Source organism: Saccopteryx bilineata, chromosome 7 (genome assembly GCF_036850765.1).
Source record: "Saccopteryx bilineata isolate mSacBil1 chromosome 7, mSacBil1_pri_phased_curated, whole genome shotgun sequence".
Taxonomy (NCBI): Eukaryota; Metazoa; Chordata; class Mammalia; order Chiroptera; family Emballonuridae; genus Saccopteryx; species Saccopteryx bilineata.
This window is the reverse complement of record NC_089496.1, coordinates 75,246,545-75,265,989: the sequence shown is the minus strand read 5'-3', so window position 1 is coordinate 75,265,989 and position 19,445 is coordinate 75,246,545. Positions and strand designations below refer to the sequence as shown.

The following is a 19,445-nucleotide window of genomic DNA, read 5'->3' as shown; positions in this document are numbered from 1 at the left end:
CCCGCGGCTGCTCCGACGGGGCCTCTCGCACTCGCTGTCCGCCCGCTCGGCAGCTGCTCCCGGCGCAGCACATGCGGCGGCCCGTGTGCGCCTGGCTCAGCCCCGGCGCCGCTCCATTCCGCGGGCTGTGCTGCCACTGCCGCCGCCAGGCGCGGGCAGGCAGGCGGGGGCTGGGCCACCGGGGGCAGGGCAGCGCGTTTGGGGCGGTGCCCGCCCCGCCCCACTCCTTACGTAACCTTGTGGCCCCCGGGGCCTCGCGCCCAACCCAGGCGCTGGGGTGCCAGTGCTCGGTGGCCACCCGGCCTCCCAGGCAGACCCCTTCCCTTTGCGATCCAGCTTTGGCGCGCCCCCGCCGCGTGCCCACCAGGGGCTCCGCGCAGTGCTGCCAGCGAGCATCCCGCCTGCCTGCCTGAGAGCCACTCGCAGCTGGAGGGGGTCCTGAGGCTCCCCTAGTTTGCAGGTGAGGGCACAGAGGCCCCAAAGGGGAAGTGATTTGTCCAAGGTCACACATTCATATCAGAGCTGGGCTCTTCAGAATCTGAGATGGACATAGCCATACCCCTCGAAACCCACCTCATCTTGCTGTCCACTGCCAAGCTGCGTAGCTCAGGGGACTAGCGGAAGCCCACCTGGCAGGATCATAGCAGGTGTTCTAGGCTCTTCCCTGAGAAAAGATGGGACAGGGGCTCCCAAATAGAGAGTAATCAATCAATAACTTTAAAGGAGGCTTGATCAAGCTTGTCCTTACTCTTAGAGCAAGGAAACGTGGAATATAAAGCAGACCAGTCTCCTAATCCCCTTCCACCTATCAGGTCCTGATTCCCTGCTACTGGCTGTCACCTGGACTAACCTAACCCTCGACCTCCCTCTGGGGCCTGCACAGGATCATCTTCTGCTGAGAGTACACATGAGCCTGGCATCTCAGGGCAGTAAAAAGTCAGGGAACAAGCTCTTTATCTGTCCTGGGACCACAGCTTTACCTGCTAGCCCCCAAAGTTTTTTGGTGGGGAGGCACCAACAGTTGTCAGTAATTTTCAGAATTACAAACCTGATCATGTCACTCTTCCTAAACTCCTTCAGTGGCTTCTTTCCCACTGCCCTTGGGATGAAGACCAAGACACTCAACATGTGTCCAAGGCCTGGCCCCACTGCACCTCCACTGCCCTCTCCAGCCTTTTTCCTTCTCAATTTCCTCCTTACTTTCTGCACTCCACCCATCTGGCCTGCCTCCTTTCAACTCCAGGAGCTTTGCATGTTTGATTTTAGAAGTCTGGGAAGAGTTTCTCCTCTCTTGTCTCTGACACCCCAACTGCCTTGCCTAGTCAATTCCTACTCATTCTTTAGATCTCAGTTAAACTGTTGCTTCTTTGTGAAACCTTTAATTAATGCCCTAGACAAGCCTGTGAATTGCTGTACTTATTGTTATATTTGTGCAATTATTAGTTTATTATGTCTCCCAGGCACATCTGCAAACTCTATGAAGCCACATCCTTTTGTTCATCATTGTATCTCTAGTGCCTAGAACTGTGTCTGAAAGTCCCCCACAAATATTTGTTGAATGAATGAATTAGCGAATAGGCCAGGCCACCGACACACAAAATTGGCCAGGGTTTGTAAGCTCAAGTTTAGAGGCAGGAACAGATAAGCACTTGATCCTAGAGAAAATTTACACACAAACTGAACTCTCAAGACCAGGGCTGGGGGAGTTTCTGGCAGTGTCAAAGAGGAATAAATGGCAGGAGCCAGTTCAGCTGGTAAAGGGGTACCAGAACACAGACTCACAGTGCAGTGAGGCCAAGTAGTGTCCAAACTCAGAATGGGAGTTTCCTTTGCTCCACTGATGGAAAGGGCGCGCCCACGTTACCTTGGGAAGATACAGTGATGCCAAACAGTTGGGCTGGTGAATCACTGGGCTGCTTCACACAGTCAGCAGAAAGCATAGCGGTGCTGGAGGTGTGAGCCCACTGCGGTGGAATACTCCGGGATAAAGTGGCTGCCACTCTGATAAAGGCTCTCGCAACAGAACGAGGAGAGGAAAGGGTTGATCTGACAAGGTTTGGAAATGGATGCCTCTCCTGTTCCTCGTGGGAAGCGGCCTCCACCCCTCTCCTCAACCCCAGGCCCAGGCCCAGGAGCTATCCCAGACTCCCAGAGCCTTGTCTAAGCGTCAGGGTTAGTGCATACTAGTAGTAGTTCATCATCTTGGAATCTTCCTTAGAGAGCAACCACTTAATTTCCCTATCAGTGCCTCCCCTTCACTGAGGCCATCCCAGTCACCCTTTTTCTGTGGCACATCTCCCATCAAGAGTCTCCATGGCCCCAGTTGTCAAGGGAAATGATGGTTAAGTGTCTTCTTTCAAGAGGCCTGCAGTGAAGGGGAGAGAGGTTCCTTACTGGCTGGAGGCTGAGGCAAGGCCGAGGAGGGTCTTTATTTTTTTTTGTATTTTTTGTATTTTTCTGAAGTTGGAAACAGGGAGGCAGTCAGACAGACTCCCGCATGTGCCCAACCGGGATCCACCGGGCATGCCCACCAGGGGGCGATGCTCTGCTCATCTGGGGCGTTGCTCTGTTGTAACCAGAGCCATTTTAGCACCTGAGGCAGAGGCTACAGAGCCATCCTCAGTGCCTGGGCCAACTTTGCTCCAATGGAGCCTCGGCTGCCAGAGGGGAAGAGAGAGAGAGAGACAGAGAGGAAGGAGAGGGGGTGGAGAAGCAGATGGGCGCTTCTCCTGTGTGCTCTGGCCGGGAATCAAACCTGGGACTCCTGCACGCCAGGCCGACGCTCTACCACTGAGCCAACTGGCCAGGGCCCCGAGAAGGGTCTTTTTAGGCCAGATGCAAGTGTCCTTGCAGGCTGAGCAAGAGGAGGCAGTGAGGGGGACAGAATGAAGATGCCGGAAAGAAGGGCCGCTCCTGGCTGGGGACAGTGGAGCAAGCCTCAGAGGGGGAAGGAGGGCATAGTGAGGAAAGTGAGGAAGCTGAAGGAACTTGCCTGGTGGGCTCTTTTTTTCTAAAGGGGACAAGGCTACCTACTGAATACGCATGGCACAGAGGAGATGGGGTGGAAGCCAAATTTGAAATAGCAGCCTTGGGAAGATAAACATTGTTGTCTGACTAGATGCAGAGTTGGGAAGAAGTTGGGCAGAGATGCCCCCACAAATCTGGGTGGCCAGACCTTGACCAGCACCTGCTCGGGGACTTGGGATTCCGGCTGTTTTGTGTGGGCAGCAGAGGCTTCCAGAATTCACTGGCTGAGCACAACCCATCGGTCTGAAGAACATTCTGCACTCTAACTGGGCAGATCGGATAACCACACTGGCTCACCAGAGTGCTACATAAGACTGAAAAACAAAGGGGATGGGGCGACCCCACGTGTGCTCTTCCTCGGTGCTGCCAACTAATCCTCCTCGCCATCCTGGGCACCCTCTGGGCCAGAAGGTAACTTCCACATCTCTACTCGTCTCTCAACAGCTAGTTCCTAGAGAAAGGGAGGCTTTTAATCTGGAGCAAGGTAAAACACAAGACTTGACTAGAATATCTTGTAATGCTAGAAAGTAAGGCAGAGCTCAAAAAATAAAAACAAAACCCCAAAATACAAAAGGATGGGAGTATGTCAAAGGGACATAGGAGCCAACTAAAAGAGCTCCCAATGGCAAAGCTGGATCATCTGGACAACACAGTAAATCACACTGTGCAGGATCATAATGCAAACTGTAAAATAAATATACATAAGTCCATACTGATATAAATTACTGAGTAACTGCAGAAGAGACAAATCTTCCCTACCGAAGAATTTCAAATAGTGTGTGTAGATTCTTCCGCATCTAGGTAAAATTTAATACCTCCATTCCCCTACCCCTTTGAATGCAGGCTGGTCTAAGTGTTTTAGTGATTTGCTTCTAAAGAACAGGATATAGGACAGGAAAATAATAACTTTACAGTGAAGAAACCTGACAAACACCCCTTGATCAAGTGATCAAGGTTAATTTCACCAGAGATAGCCATGTTGATATCACACACGCCTGATAGGATGTGATGAGATGTGCCCATCATCTGGGTGATATTTTTTCCCTAAGCCCACAACCACAGTCCACTCTTGAGAAATACACCAGAAAAATGCACACTGAGGGACATTCTACAAAATATTTGACCAGTATTTTTCCAAACTGTCAAGGTCATGACAAACAAGGAAAGACTGAGAAACTGTCACAGACCAGGAGATTAAGATGTGATGACAAAATGCTCATGGGATCATGGATTAGATCCTGGAAGAGAAAGAGGAAAAACTGGTAGAGTCCCAACAAAGTCTAGAGCTTAGTCCATAGTGATGTAACCAGTGTTGGTTCCTTACATGGGCCATATGGTTATATAAGATACTAACAATGGGGAAACCACGTGATGGGTATACGAGGACACTATATCTTTGCAACCTTTCTGTAAATATAAAATTGACTCACCTGTCCAGTGGTGGCACAGTGGATAGAGCATCAACATAGGACACTGAGGTCCTCAGTTTGAAACTGCAAGGTTGCCAACTTGAACACGGGCTCGTCTGACTTGAGTGCAGGCTTGTCAGCTTGAGCATGGGGTCACCGGCTTGAGTGTGGGATCAGTACGGTCCCATGGTCACTAAGTTGAGCCCAAAGGTCATTGGCTTGAAGCCCAAGGTCCCTGGCTTGAGCCCAAGGTCACTGAGTTGAGCAAAGAGCAAGGGGTCACTGGCTCGGCTAGAGCCCCCCAGTCAAGGCACATATGAGAAGCAATCAATGAACAACTAAATAGTGCAACTATGAGGTGATGCTTCTCATTGATCTCAATTCATATCTTTCTCTCTCTAGCTAAAAAAAAAAAAAAAAAAAAAAAAAAGCCCTTGGTGTCTTCTCTCTACCAAATCTTCCCAAACAATCTAGTGATAGGCCAGTCAGGAAGGTAAACATGGGAAACCATGAACAAATAACTCATCAGATGATGCCAGGGGCTTGAAACTGGCTTCCTAACTCACAGCAAACCACTGAAATCTGGGCTTCTCCATTCTTTAACTGCAACCAACAGTAAGAAATATAGTTTACATTTTATCCAGTGTATATTTCAACTTTATCTAAAGTTATAGCTATATAAAATGGAAACAAAAGTTAAGTGAAAATTTCACGAAACAATTTTTATCCTCTGACATTTTTCATTCTGTTCTATTTAAAAGCTGTTCTGCTCACAACCCACTAAATTGATTTCAAAATCTGTAATGTGCATTTTTTTTCTTTCAACAGCAAAATGAGGCTTACCATGTACACATATAATGTTACTATTAATGTGTTCATATTTGAGACTGTTACGCCAGAGACTTTAAACATTTGTTTTCGTTTGACCATAAGAGTTCAGTTCTTTCAAATGCACATAAAACAAGTCTCATTAAAGCCATTAATTAAATGGATAACTATCAAGTATTATACAGCTATTAGATTATATTTTTGAGGACTATATAGTAACAAAAAATATTTATTCTTTTAGCAAATATTGATCACCTAACTATGTATCTGGTACTGTGCTAGGCACTAGGGATAAAGTGCTCAGCAAAAGAAATACAGTTTTGGCCCTGGCCGGTTGGCTCAGTAGTAGAGCGTCGGCCTGGTGTGCGGAAGTCCCGGGTTCAATTCCCAGCCAGGGCACACAGGAGAAGCGCCCATCTGCTTCTCCATCCCTCCCCCTCTCCTTCCTCTCTGTCTCTCTCTTCCCCTCCCGCAGCTGAGGCACCATTGGAGCAAAAGATGGCCCGGGCGCTGGGGATGGCTCCATGGCCTCTGCCTCAGGCGCTAGAATGGCTCTGGTCACAACAGAGCGACACCCCGGATGGGCAGAGCATTGCCCCCTAGTGGGCGTACCGGGTGGATCCTGGTCGGGTGCATGCGGGAGTCTGACTGCCTCCCCGTTTCCAGCTTCAGAAAAATACAAAAAAAAAAGAAAAGAAATACAGTTTTTCCATCATGGAACTATGTTTGAGATTTTGTGAACTATATTAATCAAATAATCACACAAATATATAGGCTATGAGCTGTGTGAATAAAAAAGAGTCCTAGTTTAGGCTGAGAGGGGTCTTTGAAGAGCCATCTAAGAGGAGGCCTGAAGAACAAAGAGACATAAGCCAGGCACAGTGTGGAGGGGAAAGGCTCTGGGCATAGGACACTGTGCATATGCCTGGGGTGGCAGAGAACTGGGCAGTTTTTAGGAACTAGAGAAGGTTCATGTGGTTAGAATGCTGGGAGCCTAGCAAGGCGTGTGATGCGGAGGGAGAGGGACAGAGGACCCTGAGGCCAGGGTAAGGATTTGGGGTTTATCCAAATGCACTGATTGACAGGTTGGGAAGAAGCATGATCTAGCTTACATTTTTTTAAAGATCACTGTGGCTCCTAGAAAGAGAGGAGCTAAAAGGAGACAAGAGGAAAAGTATGCAGACCAGTTAAGAGGCTCTAGCTGGAACCCAGACAAAAGAAAAGGGTAGGGATGGAGGAAGTGGATTATAGATCAGAGATATATACTGGAGGCAGACTCAGCAGTCCTTGCTGATGGATTGGATGTGGATTATGATATGAAGCTATAATATGGTATAAAGAAAATGTATTATGTATGATATATTATGATACAAAGAAAATAATCTGTGTGATAGCTGCTCTGTGCATGTAACTTCATAAAATCTACTAGCATGTACGGACAAGGCCTGGAAGTATAAAAAATGAAAAGTTTGATTTGTTGGAACAGCAGAAGGACTATAGGATAAAAAAACAATACAGGATAACAGTACAAACACTGGAGTCAGAACTGGGCTATGTCCCAGCTGTGCCACTGACTATGTCTGAGACACGGGGCAAGCTCTTTTAACCTCCGTGAACCTCCATTCTCTTATCTGTAAAACGGGGGTTCCGTGTTGGACTGTTAGGAAGCTTAGGCAAGCTAATACATGTAAAGTGCTTAGTTCTGTCCCTGGTATGCACGTTCCCAGTACTGGAAGTACTTGTACAACTACTGGCTATAATGGTGGAACTGGGGTGCAATTTCCATTCTTTATGGTGACTGAATTAATACTATTCTAATGATATGTGTGTGTGTATATATATATATATAGTCAACATTTTAAAGGTTAGTAGTGTTGGTTTGAATATTCTGAAACTGTATGGAAATAGCACACACATGCTTTCTGTCAGGTAACACTTTCTGAACCCGTGTCCAAAGCTCTCCACAGCTTCAGTGCACCTGAGGGTTGAAGAAGACAATGGGGCGTCTCTTTAAGATGACACCAGATCAATAAGGAACTACCAGCCCCAGCCCCTTCTGTTTCCAATTCAGCCAGTGACCTGCCCTTAGAAAGGCAAGCTGTAAATGGTTTCCACCAGTTTCCACCATCCAGGGCTTTCCTGAATCTATCTGTCCCAGGTGCCTCCAAGGATTATGGGCCTTCATCCATTCATACAACCTTAACTGAGTCAGTCTTTGACTTCAAACAACCTAACAAGCAAAGTATAACATAACCAGGGTATGAAGGAGATTCCATGAGATACTGACTCTGGAAGGCTTCAAAAAGGGGCTATCTCAGCGGGACCATAAAGGACACGTGGGAAAGAATTCCATTCTGGCAAATAAACCAGTATTTGCTAAGGCACAGGGCATGAAAGGGCTTGGCACATACAGGGAATGACAAGGAGAGTCCATGTGGTTGGCTTAACAGAGTGTGATGAGAAGTGGCCAGGCACGAGAGGTAAGTTGAGTCCACACTGTGAAAGTACTTGGAGGGTATGCGAAGGAGTTTGGACTTGATTCTAAGGGCCACAGAGAAGAGTAAGGGAACGTTCTGAAGTAGGAAGATGGCATGATGGCATCTCCACTTGGAGAGCTGAAGAGAAGACACCATTCTGAGAACCCAAGGCATTCTCAGTCATTCTCAACCTGGGCTGAAGATTAAAATCACCTCAAGAGCCTTGACAAAATGCCAATGCCAGGGCGCCTCCTCCAGAGAGAATGATGAACTGGTCTGGGTGGTGCCCAGGCGTCAGTAAACCGATTCCAATGTGCTCAAGACTGAGGATCACTGCTGTAAGCCTCACGGCGCCCAAAGAGAAGTAGATGTGAGCCCCTGAACCCCAGAGCCCCAGAACCACTGAACCCCAGAGCCCAAAACCACTGAACCCCAGAGCCCCAGAACCGCTGAACCCCAGAGCCCCAGAACTGCTGAGCCCCAGAGCCCCAGAACCACTGAACCCCAGAGCCCCAGAACTGCTGAGCCCCAGAGCCCCAGAACTGCTGAACCCCAGAGCCCCCAAACCACTGAACCCCAGAGCCCCAGAACTGCTGAGCCCCAGAGCCCCAGAACCGCTGAACCCCAGAGCCCCAGAACCGCTGAACCCCAGAGCCCCCAAACCACTGAACGCCAGAGCCCCAGAACTGCTGAGCCCCAGAGCCCCAGAACCGCTGAACCCCAGAGCCCCAGAACTGCTGAGCCCCAGAGCCCCAGAACCACTGAACCCCAGAGCCCCAGAACTGCTGAGCCCCAGAGCCCCAGAACCGCTGAACCCCAGAGCCCCAGAACTGCTGAGCCCCAGAGCCCCAGAACCACTGAACCCCAGAGCCCCAGAACTGCTGAGCCCCAGAGCCCCAGAACTGCTGAACCCCAGAGCCCCAGAACCACTGAACCCCAGAGCCCCAGAACCGCTGAACCCCAGAGCCCCAAAACCACTGAGCCCCAGAACTGCTGAGCCCCAGAGAGCCAGAGCCCCAGGGCCCCAGGGTCCCAGAGTTTGGGAACGAGTAAAACAAAAAGGAACACACCCTATATCACTAGCTGGACTTTCTTGAGACTTTGGGCTCTAGCAGGGAACTAAGAAATCCCAGGAATTTTGGAGGCCAAGAAGGAGCAGTATCTCCTCTGAGCACAGGGTAGAAGTTCATTCTAAGGCCTGCTAGCTCTCTCTGAGATGGACTAGAGTTATACGGATTTGTGGCCCCTGACTGGCTGCTGCAGGAGAATGGATCGGCGCCTGTTTGTGTTGTATTTCTAGAGTAGCTGGGATGGGCAGGTCGGACAGGGAGAGGGAGAGTCCAGAGCCATGTCTGAGGCAGACTCATCACTGAGAGTGAGTTAAGAAGGTGGTGAAGCCTGACCAGGCCGTGGCGCAGTGGATAGATTGTCAGACTGGAATGCGGAGGACCCAGGTTTGAGACCCCGAGGTCACCAGCTTGAATGCAGGCTCATCTGGTTTGAGCAAAGTTCACCAGCTTAGATCCAAGGTCGCTGGCTCGAGCAAGGGGTTACATGGTCTGCTGAAGGCCCCGCCAGTCAAGGCACATATGAGAAAGCAATCAATGAACAACTAAGGTGTCATAATGAAAAACTGATGACTGATGCTTCTCATCTCTCTTCGTTCCTGTCTGTCTGTCCCTATCTATCCTTCTCTCTGACTCTCTCTCTGTCTCTATATAAAATTAAAAAAAAAAAAAAAAAAAAAAAAAAAGAAGGTGGTGAAATCATGCACAGTACTGAGGTTTCCAACCAGAGATGGTGAGCAGATGGTGATGCCTCTGAAGGATACATGGAATCCCGGAGGGAGAGGAGCAGCAGCAAATTAGAGAGGAGAGAGGCTGAGCGCAAACTGTGGGCATGCTGAGATGCCAGAATCTGAGGAGCAAACAAGAGGAGGTATCCAGCAGGAAGCTGCACATTGCAGGTACAGAGCTTGGAAGGGAGACTCCGGAGCCATCAGCAAGACAGCGCCCGAACCCGGAAGAGCACTTCCTCGGGCTGAGGAAGGCAGAGATGAACTCACCAGGGCTGGAGAGGGAGCCTGCGGATGAAAGAGTGGTCATCAGCACCCAGGGGGCCATCCTGTTTTAGATGTGAATCAGCCCCTCTTTGCGCTTATTTAGCTGAGTCAGATATCTTCTTTCTAAAAAAAAGGAAATAACTCATCACCAAAAAACTAAGAGGAAAACAAACAAACAAAATGCACATCATACAGAATAGAAACAAGTGGGTTTTCAATTCATTTCAATGTAGCAAATATTTACTGAACGCCTACTATGTGCCAGACTAGCCCCAGATGGCTCGGCTGGCATGGGTAGCTTATTAGACACACAGCCCCACTCCCACTCTCTTCCCCAGCCCCATCTGGGGGACCACAGTGGCTCTGCTTCCCAGAGTCTTTGCTTCCAATAAAGCTGAGCAGTTGTCCCAAGTGAGGCCTCCCTGCAAATCTGGGGTCCTCCTGCGGGTAACACCTTTCCGGAAAGCCACCTGTCTCACATCAGCTGTCCACGGGGTTTCTGGCTGTCTGGTCCACAAAGCCTTTGCCTGCGCTGCTCCAGAGCCCACCTCCAGCTCTGCTCCAGCTCCCGCGTGGGCAGACGTGCATGGTCTGGCGGTGGCCCTCCTTCTCTGGCCATTTCTAACCAGTGCCAACAGCTCACTGCTCAGGAGAATCTAGGAATTTACTTCTGTAACTTCAGTTATAATACCAGAAGTTAGCAGAAAATCACCTTGAATCAAGACAATACCTCTCTGCTCACTCAAAGCAAGAGGCCTCTCCATCACCACCCACCCAGGGAGTCTTCTCTGTCACCATTTTCTTTGTGATTCCTCATCCTCATTCCCCCAGCAGACAACTCCCCACACTCTACACACAGGCTGGTCAGTAATATGAAGGTTGTCTCTTCAGCACACTCTTCCCCTTAGAAATTAGCTTTCTTCCCCTACCGGGTGGTGGCACAGTGAATAGAGTGTTGAACTGGGATGCGGAGGACCCAGGTTCAAGACCCCGAGGTCACCAGCTTGATTGTGGGCTCATCTGGTTTGAGCAAGGCTCACCAGCTTGAGCCCAAGGTCACTGGCTTGAGCAAGGGGTCACTTGGTCTGCTGTAGCCCCCCAACCCCCTGTCAAGACACATATGAGAAAGCAATCAGTGAACAACTAAGATGCCACAACAAAGAATTGATGCTTCTCATCTCTCTCCCTTCCCGTCTGTCTGTCCTTATCTGTCTCTCTTTATCACATACACACACACACAGAGAGAAATTAGCTTTCTTTTTGGGGGTTGGAAGGACAAGAAGTATCAACTCATAGTTGCTTCACCTTAGTTATTCATTGACTGCTCATTGTATGTGCCTTGACTGGGCAGGCCCAGTGTTTCAAACTGGCGACCTCAGTGTTCCAGGCCGACGCTATCTGCTGCGCCACCACAGGCCAGACAGAAATTTGCTTTCTATTACATATGATCTATTGTTCTCTTTGTACACGGCATCTCTTTCATTTGCATATTTCTCCAAACTACCAGTTCTTTCTTTACCTCCAGCACAAAGCTGTACAGGTGTTAGGTTGACTTTACTTGAGTATCCCTTTACATTGAGGGGTTTCTTTGTATTTGCTGGTTGATCATTTTGTAAATGTCTTTCTCAGTTGGTTTTTGGGTGCATTGTCTCCTGAACAAGTTGTTTTTTTCCTAACTGTGGAAACATATATATAACACAAAATGGATCGTTTTAATCTTTTTTTTTGTGTGTGTGTATTTTTCTGAAGTTGGAAATGGGGAGGCAGTCAGACAGACTCCTGCATGCACCCGACTGGGATCCACCCGGCATGCCCACCAGGGGGCGATGCTCTGCCCATCTGGGGCATCGCTCTGTTGCAACCAGAGCCATTCTAGTGCCTGAGGCAGAGGCCATGGAGCCATCCTCAGCGCCCGGGCCAACTTTGCTCCAATGGAGCCTCAGCTGCGGGAGGGGAAGAGAGAGACAGAGAGGAAGGAGAGGGGGAGGGGTGGAGAAGCAGATGGGTGCTTCTCCTGTGTGCCCTGGCTGGGAATTGAACCTGGGACTCCTGCACGCCAGGCCGATGCTCTACCACTGAGCCAACCGGCCAGGGCCCATTTTAATCATTTTTAAGTGTACGTACAGCTCAGTGGAGTCAAGCATGTTCACACTGCCGTGCAACCATCATCACTCTGCGTCTCCAGAACTATTTTGTTATTCCAAATCTAAACAAGTTATTCAATGCCCAGAAAGTAGAAACATGTTCAATTTACTTCTTATTCCTTATTCTGCAGATACAATGTGCTTGACTAATTAGAGCAGGTAAGAGGTTTAACATAAAAGACACCAAACTGGCACCAACAGCCCATGTAACTGCCTCTTCTAAAATTATTTCTTATTACAGGAGGGGGAAGGATGACCCAAGAAAAGGGAGAAAACATACACACTCATTCTAGCTGGGACCCAACAAATGGCTACAACCTGGCCTTGGCCGGAGGGGCCAGGAATCCAGAGTCCTGAAGAAGATGAGGATGAGAACAATGAGGCCCCTGTTGTCCCATCTGAGACAACATGAGACTCTTACAGAGCCCAAGTTGGGCCAAATAAGCCAAACTGACAGGAAATAAAAGCACATGGAAGGAAAGGACTGCTGTGACGCTCCTGTGAACAGCTGGAGTAGGACTTCCCCAAACTTGCCTCGTCACATAGATCACACAGGGCGTTTATTACACAGACCCACTCAGTCCTGCTGGGGGGCAGTATTGGAATCTGCCTGTGTAGTAAGAGCCTGGAGTGATTCTTGCCCATGAAAGACGTATTTGGGAAAAATAAACTAGAGTGTTGTGTCAGTGAGTGGGGCCAGCCCAGCCACCTGGGGCTCTGCAGGTAAAGGCTCCCTGCCAGACTGCATGCTCCCAGGAGCTAGTCACCATTGGGCTACTTTCCCAAACACAAGACTCCCGCGGGCCTGCTGCCTCTGCACACGTGGCCCTCCTCCTCCAACGTCCTCCACACAGGGCTATATACAGCCTCTTACTGCTGCCTCTACTGCCGAAGGCCTTGGATGATCCCAGACTCTGGCAGCTCTGGCCTCTGGCATGGTTCCCCACAGTTGAGGGACGACAATGAGATGTAGTCCTAATTTAGAACAAACAAATCAGGTATTCATTGGCCAGGTATTAATCAGGGAATGACTACAGATAACTGGTGACATCATATTTTCTTACCTTTGGATCCAGCTGGGTCATTGTATGGAAATAAGTCAGGAAGCTTATATCTATCAAATCTAAGGTTAGTGTTTACAGAGGGAGACACTGGATACCAATTCTACCCTGGAAGCTGAAATTTCACCTTGGGCCATTCTGTTACAAGCCAGCCAGGGGAGCCTGGGAGGCTCTTTCACGTTCGGGTTGCTTCACTCAGCACCACGGTAACACGACTGCCCTCCCACAACCACCGCACTGAACAGTGGACTATGGCCAAACAAGCTAGACATTCAGTGTCTTGAGTTTAATAAAGGCAGTAAGGTTTTGTTTTAATTAAAATGCAATTTATGGCCCTGGCCGGTTGGCTCAGCGGTAGAGCGTCGGCCTAGCGTGCGGAGGACCTGGGTTCGATTCCCGGCCAGGGCACACAGGAGAAGCGCCCATTTGCTTCTCCACCCCTCCGCCGCGCTTTCCTCTCTGCCTCTCTCTTCCCCTCCCGCAGCTAAGCCTCCATTGGAGCAAAGATGGCCCCGGGTGCTGGGGATGGCTCTGTGGCCTCTGCCCCAGGCGCTAGAGTGGCTCTGGTCGCAACATGGCGACGCCCAGGATGGGCAGAGCATCGCCCCCTGGTGGGCAGAGCGTCGCCCCATGGTGGGCGTGCCGGGTGGATCCCGGTCGGGCGCATGCGGGAGTCTGTCTGTCTCTCCCTGTTTCCAGCTTCAGAAAAATGAAAAAAAAAAAAAAAAAAGCAATTTATGAAACAGCTCCATATTTATCTTTACTCCAGAAAGTTACATTCAGTAGTGTTTCCATGGACTGTCAACAGGTGTTACGCAGCAGAGAAAGGGTCCATATGCCATAGGTTGGGAAATACTGGGCTAAACACAATGAAATAGGTTTCTTTACTAGTTATTTATTTATTTATTTGTATTTTTCTGAAGTTGGAAATGGGGAGGCAGTTAGATACACTCCTGCATGCACCCAACCGGGATCCACCCAGCATGCCCACCAGGGGGCGATGCTCTGCCCATCTGGGGCGTTGCTCTGCCGCAACCAGAGCCATTCCAGAACCTGAGGCAGAGGCCATGGAGCCATTCTCAGCACCCGGGCCAACTTTGCTCCAATGAAGCCTTGGCTGCGGGAGGGGAAGAGAGAGACAGAGAGGAAGGAGAGGGGGAGGGGTGGAGAAGCAGATGGGCGCTTCTCCTGTGTGCCCTGGCCGGGAATCGAACCTGGGACTCCTGCATGCCAGGCCGACGCTCTACCACTGAGCCAACCGGCCAGGGCCTCTTTATTATTTTTTAAAGAACCTCTAATATATCAACATATCAATGTAGATTTAAGAAACTCTAATAAGTGAATACAATTTACTCTATTTTCTAAATTAAATGAATTTATTAGCCATGAAAACTTAAGTAGTTTTCCAGAGGACAAATTTTGGGAAATGTTAAAATAAAAGGTACTATTACCCAGAGCCAACCTGACATATAAGAAATAAGCAGGTGCGGCCCTGGCCAGTTGGCTCAATGGTAGTGTGTCAGCCTGGTGTGTGAAGTCCCGGATTCAAGTTCCGGTCAGGACACACAGGAGAAGTGACCGTCTGCTTCTCCACCCCGCCCCTTCTCTCTCTCTCTCCACCTCCCACTCCTGCAACCATGGCTCAATTGATTTGAGAACGCTGGCCCTGGGCACTGAGGATGGCTCCAGTGGCCTCCACCTCAGATGCTAAAGATAGCTCTGTTGCCAGCAAGGGAGCAACGCCCCAGATGGTCAGAGACAGAGAGCATCGCCCCATAGGGGGCTTGCCAGGTGGATCCTGGTTGGGGAGCATGCAGGAGTCTGTCTCTCTGCTTCCCCTAATCTCACTTAATTAATTAATTAATTAAGCAGTTGCTACTTTGCTTGCTCTCAAGTATCAACTCCCTCCTCTCGGTAACCACAAAAATCTTCTGAGGGTTAAATGGTAGAACATAGCAAAAAGCAGGCTATCTGGAGTCTTACCTGGGCTCCCCCACTTATTAACCTTAGGTACGTTATCTAACTTCCCTGTGCCTCAAGCTCCCCACGGTAAAATGGGAAATATTGGTGCCTCTTCTCAAAGGCTATAGTGAGGATTAGATGAAGGTACGTGTAAGGCCAGGAGCCACCGCCGTGGCCATGCAGGTTCTCATTGGATTCGGGCAGACGGTAAAGTAACAGTGGAACCAGAAAATGATGGGACATTCCATTTATTAAAGTCTTGTAACAGCGGACGAGCAGACAGGCAGGGAAAACCGCTTCCCTCTCAGGGCTCCCAAGCCCCGACTCTACTCGGTCTCTGGTTCCACATCCTGGACTCTCCCTCCGGACTCCTCTTGGTTCTCTCTCTCTGCACTCTCATTCCAGACTCACCCGGACTCACAGGCCCCCCACCAGCCTCAGCAGGGCTTCCAAGCCCCTCAGTTCTCTCTCTCTGCCAGCTACCCAGCAAAACAAGCTGGGGGGAAAACCCCTTCTCCAGCAAACAATGGCCCTGCCCAGGCAGGAAGGCAATCCGCAATTTGCAATCTGCCGCCTGGAGGGCAAGCACCCCCAGCCTCCCATAGACTACACACACATGGCACTGCCCCAATACAAGCGAGCAAACTTAAAAAACATTTGTCTACCCGACGGTACACACTGAGCCACTGTGCATTGTTAAGCAAGACGGGCATTGTCCTCCAGCCCAGTTCTGGGCTTGGTTTCCCATCAGATAAATTGGTGGTCACTTTAGAGGGGGACACTTGGCATTGGGAATATAAAATGGGGAAACAAAACAAGGAGTCAGAATAAACTGATGACAGACACTGTGCTAAAGCTCAGAGCATCTGGGAGGCACAATGGGGGTACAGGCCCTGGACGATGGGCCCAGGATGAAGGGGAGGGTTCATTGAAATATAGACATAGAGGAAAATAAAATAATCAAGTCAATCTGTAACAGGTTTCATTGAAATACATATTGAGTCAATAATTGCATTATAACACCAGATTGAGCGGGAAAGAGAAGGAGAGAAAGAAGAGTCAAACCTCCCAGTTTCTTCTAAGACAGTGTTAGCTGTGACTGATGCCCTTGAGTACGCCCATGCTCCCCAACTCTCCATGATACTAGTGTGGACAATGTGCAAAAGCTGAGTTTACTAAGGAGTCTCCAGCGGGAGAAGGAGGGCCATCCAGAACAGTATTAGAGATGTGGGGAAGTTAAGAAACAAATCACCCAGAGAGTTCATGGAGAGGTTCTGGCCGGTGAACTGTAGTGCCAAACTAAGACCTCTCAGATTAGGATTTCAATCATTTCACTGGCATTTCCTGACTGACATCTACTGCCACTCAGCAATATGGGCCACAGTGGGCAAAGGATTTCCTCAGAAATAATTTAGAAAACATTTGAGCTGGATTGGAACTTTAATAGCATTTTGCCCACCTTCAGTCATCTTCAGATAAGAAACTTGAACTCCCTCAAGATCTCATCATAGCTAAGGATGAGCTTACCAGGCAAGTTATGGGAAAAGCAGTTTGGCCTCTTCAAAACCACAAAGCATTCTGACCAGGCAGTGGCGCAATAGATAGAGCATCAGACTGGGACTCAGAGGACCCAGGTTCAAAACTTGGGTTGCTGATTTGAGCATGGGATCATTGGCTTGAGCCCAAAAGTTGCTGGCTTGGAGCCCAAGGTTGCTGGCTTGAGTCCAAGGTCACTGGCTTGAGCAAGGGGTCACTCGCTCTGCCATAGCCTCCAGGTCAGGGCACATATGAGAAAGCAATCAGTGAACAACTAAGGTGCCGCAACAAAGAATGGATGCTTCTCATCTCTCTCCCTTCCTGTCTGTTTATCCCTATCTGTCCCTCTCTCTGACTCTCTCTCTGTCTCTCACGTCCTTCCCGAGAGAAAAACTTCCTTTCCTCCTTTTTTACCCAAATGGTAGCATTCCATACACATTGTCTTACAGTTAGCCTTTTTCATTTAACTTACCTTGAGGTTCGTTCTATAACAGAACAGAAGAGCCCTCCTTTACTGCTGCTAGTATTTTATTATTTTAGACAGTTTTGCACATTGTGGTAAGGGCTTCGGGGTTACAGAAATGAATAAAACACAGTTCTTCACCCAGGCAGTGCAGTCTAAAAAGTACTTTCTTTGAGAAGTGGGGGTGGGGAGGGGACACAAACTAGAGGCTTTGGTTTCAAGTTTGATCAAAATCTCAGCTCTGTTCACATCTAAACTGAAGAGCCTGAAAATAGAAGAAAAAATAAAACAAAAAATAAACTCAAAGGTCTGAGAACTCTTTGGGATTTAGCTAGCTGTCACTGGCAAAAGTTACAGCAAATTGTTGCTCTCTTCCCCCTTGTACAAAATTATTGATCGTGTCACTTGTTTCTGCCTTTACTTCTTTTCTGATTATTACAGAAAGGGATTCTCACTGGGGGGAGTGTAGATAGTGCAGAGAGAAGCATAGGATAATTATCCATAGCTGTTTGAAAGCACTTTTTTTTTTTTTGGTATTTTTCTTAAGTTGGAAACGAGGAGGCAGTCAGACAGACTCCCGCATGCGCCTGACCGGGATCCACCCAGCACGCCCACCAGGGGGTAATGCTCTGCCCATCTGGGGCGTTGCTCTGTCGCAACCAACATTCTAGCACCTGAGGCAGAGGCCATGGAGCCGTCCCCAGCGCCCGGGCCAACTTTGCTCCAATGGAGCCTTAGCTGCGGGAGGGGAAGAGAGAGACAGAGAGGAAGGAGGGGGGGGTGGAGAAGCAGATAGGCACTTCTCCTGTGTGCCCTGGCCGGGAATCGAACCCGGGACTCCTGCATGCCACGCCAAGCCGATGCTCTACCACTGAGCCAACCGGCCAAGGCTGAAAGCACTTTTAAAAGCTGCTTAAAACTGCATTGCATGGATACACCACCACTTCCTAAATTATCTTCCCATTCACATGTGCATTTTAGGAACTGAAGCTACAATAGACTTCATTTTAAGGCGACAAGGAAACATTTAAGTGCACACACTAAATGAGACAGGTAAGAAGGTTGGAACCAGACTTGCATATCTGAAAATTATCCCCATCCAATTGACACTGTGTTACTGAATAATCTTAGGGTACAGGGACAGAAAGGGACAAATAGTAGCTGACAGCTAAGACTTCGGCATTCCAACGGTTGCTGGATAATAAAAATAAAAATTAAAACCCTGCAAATTAAATAGAGGAACATTCATTACAATAAAGTGGAACCTCTGTATCCTTAGTAACTAGAGAAATGCTGGCCAGACATAAGCAAAAAGTGTCTACTGAATTGAACTGAACGGGCAGTGGGATGAAAAGGGAACTGGGAGGTCTGATGGAGGATAGAAGAGGATTGGTGTACAGGTTACACTGACGTCTAAACCGAGTCACGGCCCAATGCCGTAACTAAGGACACAGGCTCCAGCGTACCGGTGGTGGCGGAAGCTACAGAGACAGAATAATTCAATGAAGAGCACAAGGAATAAGAGGTCAGGACAGAGTCCTGGAATCACAGACCTTGGTGCAAGCAGTGTTATGGCAGCCAAGAGTCTTGAGCAAGGCCTCCTGAACCCCAGACCACAAACACTTTGCCTGAGGCGGGGGTGGGGAGACACAGCTGTCAGCAGGGCTGGGGAACTTTAGGGGTATCTAGATTAGCAGGGGATTTGAAAGGACCCAAGAGAAGGGGAGGCTGTCTGGGGCCTGAGAAGAGGTCCCTATTATCAGGGACCTCATCACCAGGGAGCTGATAAATGGACAAAACTCTTCCTTCCCTAACAATATAATTTCCTCTGAAAATGGACTTAATAATGCACCTCGCACTACCATCAAGGCTAAATTGGACTCCAGTGACTCATAAGTCTTTTTATGTCTTCAGTTCCGATCCTTGTTTCCCATACAATTCGGTAAATGACAGCACTGTTGTTCTTTCTATGGAAGAAGCTATTTCAGAGACAGCAGTGGACAGTCATAGCTGTCTCTGCTATTGTTACCTGTGGCATAGTGGGATCTTCTACAGCACACATTTCAAAATAAAGGGAAAGAGAAAACATAAAACAAAGTAGAATGGTCTCTTGCTAAACAAATCCTCTCAGATGACCTTTCCTTTTAATGAATTCAGCTGTGTGGGGAAAGAATCAAATGACCCCTTCATAAATCTCACCATGCAGTGTTGCATGAACCTGTGGGTTAAAAACAGCATTTGACTATGCTAATCTGTGGAGTAAGACATCTCTAGCTCCTTTTTGACCAAAGATCTTATCCCTGGAAAAATTCAAATCAAGTTAACCACCATTTGGGACATAAAAACGAGACTAAGAGACATGGACAGGCATGGGGTGGTTATGGGGGGGGGGGGGAGGGAGAGGGGGAGGGGGAGGGGGAGGGGGAGGGGTACAAAGAAAACTGGATAGAGGGTGACAGAGGACGATCTCTCTTTG

The 19,445-nt window shown here is 48.8% G+C and overlaps 2 protein-coding genes across 2 annotated transcripts in view; one reads left to right on the top strand and one right to left on the bottom strand.

Annotated features, from left to right (window-relative positions):
- The window catches only part of HOMER2 (homer scaffold protein 2), a 78,260-nt gene extending 78,128 nt beyond the window's left edge, over positions 1-132 (bottom strand). Inside the window, 1 exon segment of the mRNA XM_066238171.1 lies at positions 2-132. Coding sequence (XP_066094268.1) covers positions 2-73 — 72 coding nt within the window. The 5' untranslated portion in view covers positions 74-132.
- Positions 72-12,920, top strand: LOC136311164 (proteoglycan 4-like). Its single transcript, XM_066240386.1, has 3 exons — positions 72-277; positions 8,178-8,778; positions 12,897-12,920. The coding sequence occupies exons 1-3, from the start codon at positions 72-74 to the stop codon at positions 12,918-12,920; spliced, it is 831 nt and encodes a 276-aa protein (XP_066096483.1).
- The last annotated feature ends 6,525 nt before the right edge of the window (positions 12,921-19,445 follow it).

What these genes read in the sequence shown, in the direction of transcription:
- LOC136311164 (XM_066240386.1), top strand. Translation starts at nt 72, where the DNA reads ATGCGGCGGCCCGTGTGCGCCTGGCTCAGCCCCGGCGCCGCTCCATTC. An exon ending in CGCCCAACCCAGGCGCTGGG is followed by an intron (nt 278 to 8,177) that starts GTGCCAGTGCTC and finishes ACTGAACCCCAG; the next exon opens with AGCCCCAGAACCGCTGAACC. An exon ending in CAGGGCCCCAGGGTCCCAGA is followed by an intron (nt 8,779 to 12,896) that starts GTTTGGGAACGA and finishes GGTTCCCCACAG; the next exon opens with TTGAGGGACGACAATGAGAT.